Source organism: Ceratotherium simum, chromosome 6 (genome assembly GCF_057802395.1).
Source record: "Ceratotherium simum simum isolate JZ-2026a chromosome 6, ASM5780239v1, whole genome shotgun sequence".
Classification (NCBI taxonomy): domain Eukaryota; kingdom Metazoa; phylum Chordata; class Mammalia; order Perissodactyla; family Rhinocerotidae; genus Ceratotherium; species Ceratotherium simum.
In genome coordinates, this window is record NC_141905.1 from 34,645,843 (window position 1) to 34,662,204 (window position 16,362).

Here is a 16,362-nt window from a genome sequence, read left to right on the forward strand (position 1 = left end):
TCACCAACTCATTTGGCAGTTGAATAAGTACAGTGATATTGATGAGGCCACTTTCATTTATGACCCTCTTGCTGATTTGCTGTGTGCTTTTCTACAGTTATTATCCTCATTGGTGTCTTAGGAGCAGAGGAGTGACTGCCCACAAGCTCCCTGATGGAAAGAGGGATTGAGGCTAAAATATGGTTTACTCTGTGTGATTCTATCATTACTTGAATCCTCAGAAAGTCTTTATATAAACTTAAGTTATTATAATAATCACCCCCTATGATAATCATCATAATCCAGATTCAACCATAAGGCACTAAATGATTGGCTATTTGATGGCTGCTGGCCTGGGTAAGTTTCTAAGTAGTGAACTGATAGAGACTTATTTCATAGAAAATATATGAACAATCAAGGCTCAGGGTTGTGTCTTCTCTGACAGCAGTATTCTACGTGCTCAAGATTTATTTGCCCAAGTTGTCATATTTGACTACAGGTTTAATCATATCCTTTCATACTGTTTATATGTATTCTTTCCTCTTACTTTAGGGTATATTTTTTATATTCTGCGACTTAGCTTTGTCCAACTATATTTCAATTGTTGTAGCCTTTAAGGGCTACATAGTTTCATCATATGGAATAATTCATATTGTATTGTATTCTTAACATGCTAGAAAAGAAATGGCTTATGAAAAAAGAAGGGTGATAATGGTACCTAGAGGCAGTTTCGAATTGTTTTCTGAAAGATTATAAGAAGAAAATCCACCAATGATCTATTGTGGCAAATAGAGACATATGTCATTATTTGCCTCCGTCTTTATTTTCTTATCTATTTATTTTCTTCCTTGTATTTATTCACTAAAAACCATAGTTGTCATGTACCTAGTTTTTGCATGGCACTGTGTTAAGCATTCAGGTTATAAAACTGAGAACAATACTAGATGCCTTCTCATGCCTTGTGAGAGTGAGAAGATATACGTATTCAGGAGGTTAACCATTTCCTAGTTGGTGTGTAAGTGGGAGTGAATTATGTTTCAATCAACTGAACTCAACAGATTCACCAGATCTCCCCTAGTATTGAGATCTCTTAGTACTGAGGAAACATTTCATCAGAGTGATGTTTTGCTTTCAGTTTAAGCATGAACTCATAAAATCTTAAAAAAGAATTTACAGAAATTATCAAGTTTTACTTACTTTCATTCCTCATTTTAAAGATGAGTAAATTGAAGCATAGGAAAATTATGAGATTTGCCTAACAACATACAACTAATTGGTGGCAAAGTTAGAATGAAAACCCAGGTATCCTAACTTCAAGTTCATTAATCTATCGCCATAACACGAGCCTAGCAGCTTTCTGACAATGCAAGGAGTACTTCCCAGCTTGCCTTGGAGCACTTTACGCTCATTCCCCTCTTCTGCCTGACATTTCTAAGGAAAGTTCTCCATGTCTCATCATTCAATCTCAGTCTCAAACCATATACCTCTAGGGAATATCATTTATTTCCATCCAACATCCTTAATCTTTATCTCTCCTGATGGCAAAGATTCTGTTTTATTTGGCTCAAGATCCCCAGAATCTAGCATAGTAGCCTGTGTCTATAGACATAAAAAACAGACACTCAAGGGTCCGGCCTGGTGGTGCAAGCGGTTAAGTGCACGCGCTCCACTGCGGTGGCCCGGGGTTCGCCAGCCCAGATCCCAGGTGCGCACGGATGCACTGCTTGGCAAGCCGTGCTCTGGCGGCGTCCCATATAAAGTGGAGGAAGATGGGCAAGGATATTAGCCTAGGGCCAGTCTTCCTCAGCAAAAAAACAGGAGGATTGGCAGATGTTAGCACAGGGCTGATCTCCTCACAAAAAAAACGGACACTCAAATATGTTAGTTGAGATGACTTAACTTGATTTTGTTAACCTCTTTACTACTGATCAAGCAAACTTGGACTATCACTGCCTATCTTTAGGTAATCTCTTCATTGTGAAAAAATGTTAAAAAGAAGTGCCACAGAATGAAAGCAGCTTATTAAACGTTGGTGCTAAGACTGCAACCAAATTTGTGATTTTATTCTCATAAACCTTCTGATATCCTCTTCCAGTAGTTTGATTAGGACTAAAATGAATAAAGAGTGCCCTCTTCTGTCTTATAACCATAATGGTATTACATGGGGTATGAATTTCAACTCACAAACTCAGATGTACCAGAAAAAAATTATTTTTTACTTTTATATTCTCTAAATCAACTAAGTTTTAACTTGGCTCATGGGAAATTTCAACATAGTCATTTGGCCTCCAGCTTACCCTTACCACCTGTGTTGGACCAGATGAACCAAAGTTCTAGGGCAGGGGTGATTCCCCCTCTCCCCATCAGCAGACATTTAGAAATGTCTGGAGATACTTTTGATTGTCATAACTTGGGAAGGTCCTACTGCATGTGGTGGGAAGAGGCTAGGGATGGTGCTAAACATCCCACAATATACATTATAGCCTCTTACAACTAGAATTATTCAGAGCAAGATGTCAACAGTGCCAAGGTTGAGAAACTCTTTTATAGAGGCTTAGACTATATCAAGACATCAGAGAGACCCACTGATCATTTGTAATTTTTCACACTGATTACCGATGAGATGCCATTGTCCTAGCCCATGTAATTCCTTTGGGTTTACTGCTTGCTGTTCCCATGACAAGTTTGTGACACAAGACTCTGGTGAGACTTGAAACTCTGTTCTAGGGGTTTAGTAGATGGCATTTTCTATGATGTCTTTTTGTATCCATACTGCACTGCTAATGGGATACAGAGACATCTTCCTGGTCTAAGTCTGAGAATCTTGAGTTTGTGGAAAATCTCTCTCTGCGTAAATCTATTATCTATAATTTCTGTATTTTTTTAAACAAAAATCCAAGAATCTTTGCCTCAAACTTTCCCCTATGCAAGGAATTATTAAATTAACACCTGTTGAAGGCAGAAGGCAAAGGATTAATCAGTACTCTATAGCTCAGAAATGTTCCCATGACCTTCTTGTGACATTGATATCAAACCTTATCAGTCATTAAATCGTTTATTCCCTTATTCAGTTAGGATATTTTTACTGAGTGCACAGTATGTGCTATTTAGGAGCTCAGAGTGGTAAACAAGACAGACAACATCCCTATTCTCATGCAAGTCTTGTTCTAATAGGACAAGACCAAAACATATCCACTCTCTAGAAAAAAAGAAAAAGGAAAAAGAAGAAAAATATGATTTCAGGTTTTGATCATGACAAGAGACACAAAGAAAAACGTACAGGGTGATGTACTAAGTAAATGAAGTGGGGGAAGGGGTTAACTTTAGATAGACTGACCAAGGAAGACTGGATAGGGCTGAGGAGAGGCCATCTGAACGCCCATGGTGAGAAGGATCCAGCCATGTGAAAGCTGTAGGAGGAGCATGCCAAACAAGAGACAGTAACAACAAAGAGCCAAAGAGCTTGACATGGGACGAGCTAATGAGTGGGGCATGTTTGAGACGTAGAAAAGATGCATACGTGAATGTGTGTGTATTCAACAAGGGGCATTTCTTGGTTTTCTATATTTTGAAATTGTGTTGTTTATACATATATTTCAGTTTTTAAAATGTATTTTAATTCTGGAGTCTCCACTTTGACATTCCAAAATCATCCTGTGTTATCAGCTCAGCTAGGATGATCTCAGTGAACATGTTTCCAGCTTCCTTCCAAAGACTACCCATAGCGTCCTTCCTAACAGCTTCTCTGTCAGACCACTACTGTCGTTGCTATATGGTGGTTGTTTGATTTTAGTAAGCCAGTGATGGGTAGTCAGAGAAGTATGATTTATGGTTAAATTGTGTGTATGATTTAGAAATTCAACCTTAATTCTGAGAGGAAAATGCCAAGCATGACTCCCGTTTCCTAGACTATCTCTTTTCTTTTCTTTTCTCCTGTTTCTTTCTCTCTCTCTTTCTCAGTCTCTCTCTCTCTTTCTTTCTGTCTCACATTCTCTTTATTTCCTTCTTTTTGCTGTTTGGTGACCACAAATTTCTTTTTTATTTAACAATATTAAACATTTATAAAGCCTGTGCAAGTGAATTTTTAGATATAATAATACCGCCTACCTGTCTCACTAGGGATCCTGAAAGAATTAATGAGATAAAGCCTGTAGAAAGCATTGAGATCCTTGGGGGGAAAAAAGCCAATATAAATGCAGTCATTTCTATATATATATATATATATATATATATATATATATATATATATATACACACACACACACACACATATATACCACTAATTTATTGTGACCCTGAAGTTTAATATACCACTACCATTTATTGCAGCCCCAGTTTCTATATAAAAACTTCAGCCTGTATATTTTTAATTTCTATACTTGTTTATGGCCTCTTTTGCATAAATAAAGTGAGATCATTAGGTAATATTTTTGGCATTTCACAGATGAGGAAACTAAGCTTATTTCAAATCACTTTGGGCTGCCTAAGGAACGTTTCACAATACGCAAGAGTTAAAGTAGGAAAATATGAAACAGTTTTCCTGAATTCTGATACGAGAAATAAGTAGGTAATGACTGAGTTTATTAACACTCTTTCTGGAAAAAATTGGACATCTTCTTCGTCTGGCTTAGAGACAGCCCAGCTTAGAGGAGTTATTTCCATCATCCCTGAGAATCTATGTGAGAGTGAATCTTTGGTGGGGCCAGTTTAAGACATAATTGTAAATGATTAAAATCAGATCAAAGGAGATGTTTATTTGGAATTTAGAAGAAAACAATGCTTGTGGAATTATATTAAACCCTGTTTAGCACAATGACATTATATACTCAAAATCAGGTGAATGTAACTAGAGGCAGCTAGGAAGTACCATGTCAACCCACAATAATAAATTTGAATTAAAATGGAGGTATCCAAATTGCCACAAAAGTTTTATCAAAAAATATAAAGAGGTGTGATGGAATGAGGGACAGGATAGTGGAGGAAGAGGAGAAAAAGCAACAGACAGAAAGAAACAAACTTTTTGCGCCCCAGCTATATCTGTGGGCTAAGCTCTTAATGAAAGCATCTTAACAATTGAGCCTCACAATAAACTTCGAGTAAGATATTATTATCCAAAATTTTGTTCTGAGGAAACCAAAGTTTAAAAGAGTGCACAGGGCCAGCCCCATGGCTTAGAGGTTGGGTGCGCGCGCTCTGCTGCTGGCTGCCCGGGTTCAGATCTCGGGCTCGGATCCCGGGCGTGCACCGACGCACTGCTTCTCCGGCCATGCTGAGGCTGCGTCCCACATACAGCAACTAGAAGGTTGTGCAGCTATGACATACAACTATCTACTGGGGCTTTGGGGGAAAAAAATAAATAAATAAAATTATTAAAATAAATAAATAAAATAAATAAAAATAAAAGGGTGCACAAATTGCCAAACGTCTCATAATGACTAGTTGGAGGGCTAGAATTCAAATTCAAGTCTGCATTACTCAACAGTATAGGGTCTTTCTACTACATGACTCTGCCTCTAAGATAGTTGGTCTCTCCTCCCACAGAATGAAAATTGACTAGAAACACACACAACTCTCACACACACACAAACACACACCCCTTCCAGATGTTTAACCTTCTAAAGTTACCGGACAACTAAAAGCAAGTTGTTTTTAAGAGTGTATAATATAGGGTAGCCCATCTACCATCCTCCTTTTTAAAAATATTTGCTCTTTAAATTATTATGGTCAGTCTTCTGCATCTGTGGGTTCTACATCTGAGGATTCAACCAACATCAGATCGAAAGGCCTAAGATGGTTGCATCTGTATTGAACATGTACAGACTGTCTTTTTTCCTTGCCATTATACCCTCAGCAATACAACAACTGTTTACACAGCATTTACATTGTATTAGGTATTATAAGTAATCGAGAGATGATTTAAAGTATGCAAGAGGATGTGCATGTGTTATATGCAGATACTATGCCATTTTATATAAGGGACTGGAGCATCCCTGGATTTTGGTATCTTTGGGTGTCCTGGAACCAACACCCCGTGGATACCAAGGGGCAACTATATTCATCTTCAGTTCTGAAGAAATTAATGTATCACCCCAAAAGTGGTTAGAGTACTCCTATTTCTGTCTTAGCTTTCACTTAATTTAAACTATAACATTGTGTATTTAACATCTTATTTTTTCAATACCATCCAACTGCTTGCCTTACAGAATACAAAATGCTGCCAGCAAATGTTTTGAATACACCCCCACTGATTTTGTTCATGAAAAGAAGAGGTCAGTTCTGGTGGCTCTGCAAGAAAACTATTAGTCCCAAGTTAAAGAGAAAGAAAAGCACAGAAACACGTGGGCATAAATGGTAGGCTTCTCTCTTGCAGCAGTAGCACCAACAAAAATGGTACTTGAGACTTCGGACAGCAGCAGTTGTTCTGAGTTTCTGTTAAGTTACTTTACTTTTGGACTGAATAAAATATTGGACTCAATGATGAAGTTACATGTCACTACAAGGTAGAGTGTAACCCAAACAATAAACAACAGACATTTATATGAAACAGATCACAGTAGGGGAACCAGACAACCTTCAGTTACAAAACAATACAACACAAGAAAGGAAGTTTGATCAACTGAATTTATTCAGATGTTACAGGGGCTGGTGATGTATCCAGGAGAGAAATTACAAAGATCCTTTCCCAAGAATACTGTGGGAAGAATACACAAAAATGGCTAATAACAAAATACGTGGCTGTGTAGAAGTTCCATAGTGGTGAACTCATGCTAATTGATACCTAAAAAGTGAGAGTAGATTGCCCTGTGATCTTAGCTGCACATAGTTGCAGCAAAGAAGGCCTGCATATAAGAGATCAACACGTAGATAACAATTACTCAGCATATCAGAGGCCTTGGTAAAGAGGGGGAATATTAATATCCCACAGGAGTCAGCTGAAATAATTGACTGGCTGGGTGATGCTCTGCGCAAGTGTTAGAGAACAAAGAGAGTGCTGATTAAAGATACAGAAGATGAGAAAGAATCTGAGGCCATTAATGGTTAGGAAATTGGTAGTTTTGCTCCACAAAGTGAGATAATCATTGCATGTTCCCATCTCTGGAGTGATCCCAAGGGAAGAAGAGTTCTTCGCAGCCCTGAATATAAATAAAAGGCCTGTGTGCAAAGCAAGGTTGAAGGCAAAGCAGAGCTGGTCTGAGGAGGCAGGCCCAGCCCCTTTCTAGTCTTTAACAGCCGGGTTAGAGCTGTAAGAGATCCTCCACTTCACTTTGGTTTGTTTCTCATGAATCCTAAATGTTTGTATTCTGGATTTCTCACCAGGGCTTTGTAGCAAAGGTATCATAATTTAAAGCTGAGACTGTTTAAACTAAGACAAATATTCAGTTAATTCTTGTTAAGTACTGTTACTTGTATTTGCAATAATGACTGATATCTTTAAATTATTGCCCCAGTGAGACTAAAGGAATGAAAACCTTGAACTAGGAAAAACAACATAAAACAAATAAAAAATTATAGTTTGAAATATAGAAGATGGAAGCACAGTAAAGGTACGGTTAGGACAGGTTTTGTTTTGCTGTTGATGTGTTTTGTTTTGCTCATATCCGACTATCTTTTTGGCTATCACTGATAATTTTGCTTCATTTATTCAAAGGCACGTACGTGCTAGGGTGTGGTGACCTGACAGTAAGCAGGGCAGACCTAGTCCTTACATCACGGAGTAGACAGTTCAACAATTGGCTGCCTAATTCAAAAAACAATGATACAATAAAGTATTTTGAGCATTATGAGAGTGAAAGTAGAGGGGATCAGGAAACGCTTTGCAGAGGAACCCAACCCAGTCTGGGGGATTCCTGAGCAGGACACCTCCCTGAACAAGCTATGTTTAAGTTGAAATTGAAAAAGAAGAATTGAAGTAGGTTAATTATTTAGAATAGACACTGAAGTTCATGTTAAATTATTTATTATTTAAGTTCCTAGAAAATTTAATTTACTTAATATATTATTTATGGTGGTGTTTTGATATCATATGGTTTTAATGATAATTGTTCCATTTGTTTATCACCTGTAAACACCTGGTTTGTGGTAACCACATAGTGGTTAGCCAAATTGCTACTCACTGAGGAAAAAACTTCATTCTGATAATTTTTGCTTTCCTTTTTTTTCAAAACTTTTTGGGATATAATTCATATACCATAAAGTTCACCATTTTAAAGTATAAAACTCAGTGTCTATTAGTATATTCACAAAATTGTGTATCCATTACCAACTATCTAATTCCAGAATATTGTTTTCATCCCAAAGAGAAACCACGTACCCATTAGCAGTCACTGCTCACTCCCCCCTCCCCCACCCCTTCCTTTAGGAACCACTAATCAAATTTCTGTTTCTATAGATTTGTCTATTCTAGACATTTCATATAAATGAAATCTTACAATATGTGGTCTTTTGTGATTGATTTTTTTCACTTAGCATAATATTTTCAAGGTTCACCCATGTTGCAGCATGTATCAGTACTTTATTCCTTTCTATGGCAAAGTAATATTCCATTGTATGGATTTACCACATTTTATTTATTCACTCATCAGTAGATATATGTTTGTGTTTTTTCTACTTTTTGGCTCTTATGATTCGTGCTGCTGTGAACACTGTTGAGAAGTTTTTGTGTGGAAAGTATGTTTTCATTTCTCTTGGGTATATTCCTAAGGGTGGAATTGCTGGGTAACTCTATGTTTCCTTTTTGAGATCCTGCCAGACTGTTTTCCATTTTGGATTCCCACCAGCAATGTTTTGCTTTCTTTTATAGACCCCAGAGGAACTGGAGGAAGTTTCTGACCTGGAAGAGGATCATGAGGTCCGCAGTCACACCAGTGTTCAGACTGAAGGGAAAACTGACCGGGTATGTCACCTCCTTGGGGGGAGAGCTATGTGCTGTGCCCTCTCCTTGTCAATCCAGGCAGCCTCTCACAGGTGGAACTCCCCAACCTGGAGCTGGTTTTGCAAGACATAGGGAGAAGAGCCTAAGTATGCAGGGGCAGCAGCCTGAGGGGAATTATTTCCTCTACCTTGAGAGCTCACAGTGAGACCATTTCTGTCAGGTGGCGAATCATTCCACACTACTTTCGATTTATATAGCAGTCATGTGAATTAAAAGTAAAATGTGTACATGTTTGTTTAGAGTAGAAAAGAGAAAGCAAGAAGTTGTAAATATACTCTGAAATTCTAGGAAATAAAAAAAAAACTCCTGGGGCAAACTTCCTCTACTTTTCTTCCTTTCTGCAATGCCCTCCTCTGCCCCTACCCTCAACACACACACACACACACATACACACATACCCCTCCAAAGATGTTAATCAATTTCTGAATTACTCTGAGATATAGTACGTCACTTTACTTACAGCCAATGCTTAGGAATCTGTGAAAGTTTGGTTTCCTAGCAACTGCAGACCAGACTACAGAACTTGGGTCTGAAAGGCAGGCAGTATGGCATAGTGGATAAGACTGCCTGGGAACACATCTGAATCAGCCACTTCCTGCTGTGTTACTCGGGAAACTCAGTCTTTCTCTACTTCAGTTCCTTAATTTGTAAAGCGAAGATATTAATATACTTTCTACCTGAGGATTATTGTGGGAATTAACTAAGTTAATTAATGGAGCACTTAACACAGTGCCTAGCTCATAATAATAAATTCTCAACGATCACTAGTTGTTATTATTATTTGTAGTGGTAGTAGCAACTGTATAATGGTCATCATTATCATTATTACTATTATTATTAAATTAGTTAAATTCAGTGACATAAAATCTGGAGACAGATGGAAAAAGATGAATTTAAGAAAGTTCCATGTTTCAAATATTCAGATTCCTGAGAGCTCGTATATATCAGCCACAACACCTGTATTTTATTAAAAATGTTGGTTTTTCTTGAGTTTCCAGTTTTTGCTGATTATTTAGGTTATTTCTCAGTTCTCTAGAAGCCAGTTCTTGTTGGGAACTGTCTGGGGGCCCACAGCATCTGGAGTTAGTTTCCTTCAAATCCAGTAGGCATCCTCGGTAAGAGATCAAATGTTACAAATGGCAATGGAATTGGAAATAAATTTTGCTAATGATAAACTTTGCTCATGCTTTCAGTGACATGAGTGAGTCAACGTAAGTGAGCAACTTAGGTTGCTGCTGAGCCACTGGAGGTGGAGGGCAGGTGTCAGAGCTTACAAAGTAATTGATAGGAGGAAATTTTGTTAAAGCCATCTTTTAGGATGCTTGGATTAGGATAAATATGCCTTGGTTCTCGTTCTGGCTCACCACATGTAGACAATGGAGACTTGGTTAAAACCCTTAAAACAGAAACTTCAAATTTTTTCATCTGAAAAAAGAGAATAATAACATACCGTCTCACAGCATTGTTGGTAACTTCAAAAAAGATAATGCATATGAGAGTGTTTTACAAACTTTAAAATTATATGCTAAGAAAATAAGCTTCTTATTACTATTTATTTTTATTTTTGTTCTTGGATGGGATTACAGGCCTGCTAGATGGCCACTTGACCATTGTAGGTTAAGAAGTTGATGATCTCCATGGTCCTGGATCTCAAGAATCTTTGATAGAAGCCACTGCTTCTAACCTTATGGAAATCACACTGAAACTGCTCTGCATTCTGGATTTGTGTTCCACTGAGCACAGTTCCCTGACAGTCCAGTTCATTTGGAATGCCCCTGGAATGACGCACTCACTACTGTCTAGTAGCAAGATAGATCCCTGACCATCAATTCATTATTTTCAACCTGGCCATTCTCTACTCTCATAAATCTCCCCTGTATGAATTCCAAATCACTTGGATTTTATTCACTTCCTGCCTTGAGGCTTCCCTGCATTGCTATGTGGAATTCCTCAGGAGGCTGCTCAGATATTCTAATACATACACAACCTTGTGTGAGGCATTAACATCCCACAGAGCAACCTTTGACCAATATTCTTCCATTCGTTGTATGGACCACTTTGAAGTGCATTTTCTGCAGGTCCTCAAAAGTTCCCCAGCGGGATCAAGCCCCAGTTCCTACAGTGGTGACCAGCTTGACAATATATCTTTGGATTGGTTCTTCTTTCTTTCCTGATTCATTCTTCCTAGGCTCCCAGTTCTGTTCCCTAAGATGTCTTCCCAAAATAAACTACCTTCTGTTCCTAGGCTCTACTTTTGGGAGAAAACAAGGAAATATATCACTTCATATATATTATTTATTTAATTCTCACATTAACTTTGCTATATTGCTATTATTATCCCAGTTTTACTAATAAGATCACTGAGGCTCAGATTTATATAGTCTATCTAGCAAGTGGATTATGTTTTCAGACTAAGAACTTTTGGGATTACCACATGTCAGTTCACTTAGGATACAGAGTTGTAGAATGAATCCTTTACTAACAATCAAACAAAAAACCAACACCACGACAAACCTGAAACATCATCAATGGAATGAAAGAGAAGAGAATAAAGAATGCTGCAGTAGTCTGAGAAAGGGAGGAAGGATACAAATTTTCTTTTAAATTTTAAAGAGTAATTATTGTATAGTATGCACATTTTATCTCCAATAATACCCTCTTACTGAATATCTATATTGTGAGTTTATTACAACAGATTCTGCTCTCATATCTGAAGTTTATGAGATGGCTTGTCAAGGAGGATGTTTCAAATCTGTCCTCCACTCAAATCACCTGACTAGAACCAAAATTATGTTTAGACAAGTTTTATGATCTCTCCCAGGCATCTTGTATCCCTAACAGTCCCATATTTCCTGTACAATCAAGCGCTGCATAACAATGTTTTGGTCAATGACAGACCACATATGTGGTAGTCATCCCATAATATTAGTATCATATAGCCTAGGTGTATTACAGGTTATACCACCTAGGTTTTTGTAAATATACCCCATAACGTTCGCACAATGAAGAAATAGCCTAATGATGCATTTCTCAGAATCTATCCTCCTTGTAAAGCAATGCCTGACTGTAATTACATATCTGTACTTAGAATATATTCATATACTCAGTCTCACAGCCATTTGAGACTTTATCTCTGTATTCTATCCAGCATTCCTGAAGTTTGTATCTATCGGACTGAGTATATACCTTTTGACATATTTCCCAGGTACCATCGATTTGAGAAGATACCGTAAGATTTTGAAGTGGAATCTGTTGAGAATTCTTTGAATACTCATGCCGTGCTCAATGAGGAATTCCTAGTCACTGCACAAGACAAATGTTTGGGTTCCTTTTTGTTTCCTGCTCTTACTAAGGAGTAAATGCCTTTTTGGTTCTTGGATTATGCAGACTCTGCTATATCGAACATGTACTAGAACCAATTTCAGGCACTGTTTAGTAATGTAGTGACAGTTATTTATTATCATTTTACTTTCTGCATTTCACTCCCAGTAGCTTTGGCTCAACATCATCTGTTATTGCTGTCATCAGTGGCAAATGCCACTGGGCATTGTAAAGGTCTGTAACCAGCAAATAATGATTTAGAGTCCATGGTCAATGAGAGTGTAATACTAAGAGACCAATAGTATATACCTTGTGAAGTGGCAGAGCAACAGCAGTGGAAATTAGTGATTATCTTAATTATCAAACATGAATACTCACTGGACCAATATTGTGGTTATATTTCCAGTGATCAGGCATTCCACAGTGATACAGGAGTGTGAGTGTGCTATAGGTTTATAAAACATTCTTCAAAGAGCTCATTGTTTATTCTGTTCATACTCTTAACAAGGATAAAATAGACTTCTTTTATCTTAAAAACTCAAATTTGAAAAAGATGTGAAAATAGACTCTTGTTAAGATAATCAAATTCCTAAACTTACTGATAATAAGACTTTTTGGTAAGTCCTAAAAGCTTCCTAAAAGATTATACTAAATACATGCTAAGTCATATTTTCTGTTTAAACAGAGCAGTGCCAGTCATCATTTAATACTTTATAGGATATTTCCAAATTGATTTGTTATTTAACAAAATCCCTGGAGGGTTTTTTTTCTTGATTTTACTAGTTAGAGAATTAGACTCAAAGAATTTCAGTAGTTTATGCAAGTCACGTAGACTGGGACAAAATCCCAGGTCTTCTGGCACCAACCACACTCTTTCTAGTACAGCACACTTGTAAACTTGGGTAAAATCTCATCATCTCTTAAGATTTCTCTGTCTACTATTGCTACAGCCAGTATTATGGAGTTGATATTATAATTCTTCTACTAGAAAGATGACTCGTGAAACTGAAGACCATAAACCTGAGTATCAGATCTGTGTAAGCCTCACAAATTTTAAATGTGCCAAATACCACAATCTTCCATCAATTACAAAAACAGTTTTTTGATTACCATTTGGAAACTATATAGTGACATCCAGACCCTGACAGTCTCCCTAGTGGACCATTTCACCTTGATGAAGTGGAGTATTGGTCAAATAGAGTCATACAGCAGAGGATCTTGTAGGACAACAATCCAAAGTCTCCAAGCATAGAATCCAGAAGACAGAGGCAGTTATTCCTTATAGCATTGGCCTCTGTGATATTTCAATACCAGGAGCATTCTAATTTCTAGAAACTTATCCGGTTTTATTGTCTGCAATAGGGCAGCAGTAGCAACAGAGACTCAGGAAATTGCTAACGTGTCAGGTACAACTATGTTCCTTAAGCCTACCTGGGTGACAACTGTGGATTCAGAAAGGCTCTTAATAAAATGGATTGAAAAAAGAGTTTTGTGAATGGAATGGGTGAGCCAGTGTTTCACCTTTTCTAGTACTGCTGTATAACGGAGAAGTGAAGAGTGTGGACTTGGGAGTCACATAAATGGTTCAAATTTGGGTTCCATCAATTACTGTTTACATGACTCTGGGAAAGTTAGTTTATATTTCTTTCAGTTTTGCATCTGTAAAATTGTGTTAATAATAACAGTATCTATTTTATAGTTGTTTTTGAAGATTAAACTAGATATATGAATAATTTAGTTTAGTTCCTGGCACATAGGAAACACTCAAAAAATTTTGATTTTTATAAAAATGAATTTTGTTAAGTGTAGATTTGTGTGTGCTAGGATTATACTTTGACTTCCTTTCGAGTAGCTTGAGGAGAATTGTAAATACAAATCTCTCAGTCTTCTGATATGAGACTACTTTCCTTTCCTGGTTTCATGGTGCTAAACATTTTTGACATCCTGGATACTCTATTACCAAAAGTCTTTTGAAGTTCTTTTTTCCTCAGGAGGGGAATTTATCAGGAACTGCCTTAAGATTTTAAAAGGAAGATGGCATTAATGTGATAATCTTAACGATGCTAGCACTTTTATATACATCTATAGTCACATAAATAATGTAGAACTGAAATAGTGATCACCAAAAGCAAGTCTTGATAGTAGGATAAAACAGAAAATCATGCTCAACATTTGCTAAGTTCTTATTTTCATTATGAAATTATGATTATGGAATGTCTGTCCCTACACTGGGAGTTTTTCTTCTTTGTGGAATTTTGGTAGCTTGGTGATCCATTAGTTCCTGTCTTCTCTTGAGTCCTCAGTTACCTTCATCAAATTATATAGGGCTTAATTTCCTAGTTTTATGATATATACTCATTAACAAAAGCAAAGAAAAAAATAATTCATCCTGGTGTTTGTAAGCCACATGTTGGAGACAGTTTTGCAAGTAGTTATTTAAAATCACTCTTTCTTTCTCTACCCCTGTCCATGAGGGACACATGTTCTAGTAATTTTTCCCTCTGCCTATACAGCTTGAAAGCCAATAAGGTCTAAAAACTAAGTCAAAGATTTTGTTCTGTCTCACACGATTTAAACTTGGATCAGAGTCTTGTAGATGAGGAGCGAAAAAGGGAACTCATTTCAGTACAGAGTAAAGCCAGATCTTTGTTTGAAGGTATTTGAAGCTGTGGTCTCTAATTGCTGAAATTCAGCATAATGAATATAACATTAAAAACAAAACACTTAGGGGCCGGCCCCGTGGCATAGTGGTTAACTGTGCGTGCTCCGCTGCTGGTGGCCCGGGTTCGGATCTCGGGAGTGCACTGATGCACTGCTTGTCAGGCCATGCTGTGGCGGCGTCCCATATAAAGTAGAGGAAGATGGGCACGGATGTTAGCCCAGGGCCAGTCTTCCTCAGCACAAAGAGGAGGATTGGCATGAATGTTAGCTCAGGGCTGATCTTCCTCGCAAAAAAAGGAAAAAAATCTTAAAAATTTATCATTTCAACTGTAGTCATATCATATCTCAGCACGATAAAGTTATACTACCTTTTTAGAGATACATTATTCACCATATTTACTGATGATCCAAAATTTTAAAAATTGTAACATGTAGTTTTTGTTTGTTTCATAACTAAGATTTGTCACATCTTTAATATTATATTCACTTAAGAGCATGTAGGTTGTAAACCCACTCTGTCTTAAAGAATATCTTTGGGGCCATTGAATCTATATAAACTCTGTAAATAGAGGTAAATTAGGACAGAAATAAGAACAGTTGCCTAGGTTACTGGACACAACCTCAAAATGTCAACAGCAGCAAATGAATTGGAGCATATCAAGTCTTAAAATACTGGAGATGATTCTTGGTATAAAGAAAAGCCATGCACACTCTAACTTCATCTTGGTGACAGGGAGGATTCCTCATTGCTGCTTTTTAACATGCAGTCGTCTGAACGTCCTGCACCCTAAGAATAGAAAAAATGCCATGAATGGGTGGCTTATTTTAAAAATTGGAAACATTTTAATAGGCCCTATTTATTATCAGAATACACTCTTAGTAACTCAAATTTATACCAAATTACCATAGAAAATATGGGGAGACATGATGTCATCACCTTTGTCATGATATAATTTGGTTTAGATTACTATGAAAGGACAGCTTGGGTAAACCTGGGTGAAATTACATTATTCAGTGGCACTACACTAGGCAGTGCATTTTCTCATCATTGGTTTCTACAATTTCAATTGTGTGTTTGACAATAACTCTGCTTTCCTTCCTTTATGGGTGATCCTTCCCACTGCTTCATGGTTTCCTCTTGCTCTATTCATTCGTTAAACATTAGGGTTCACTAAAAGTTTGGACCTAAGCCCTATAGCCCTCCAGTTCTTCTCACTTTTGCTGGACAGTCTCATACAGTCCCAGGACTTCCAGTATCATATGTTTAGGTACGTGACTATAGCCAAAGCCTATCTGCTGAGTCTGGCTACATGTATGGGCAGGTCTGTAAGTTTCCTTTCCTCCGATGGCTCACAGGCACCTGTGGCACTCACTGTTTCCAAACCTGGATGTCATCTTACCCCACAAATCTACTCTAACTCCTGTGTTCCTTATGGCAGTCCTATACATCCAGTGCACAAGTCTTAACC

At 37.4% G+C, this 16,362-nt stretch overlaps 1 protein-coding gene across 1 annotated transcript in view; it reads left to right on the forward strand.

The window, feature by feature from the left end:
* Nucleotides 1-16,362, forward strand: part of LOC147916836 (catenin alpha-3) — a 218,166-nt gene that overhangs the window by 36,596 nt on the left and 165,208 nt on the right. The window contains exon 2 of the mRNA XM_087432144.1: nucleotides 8,780-8,872. Coding sequence (XP_087288270.1) covers nucleotides 8,780-8,872 — 93 coding nt within the window. The remainder of the gene's footprint in view (nucleotides 1-8,779; nucleotides 8,873-16,362) is intronic.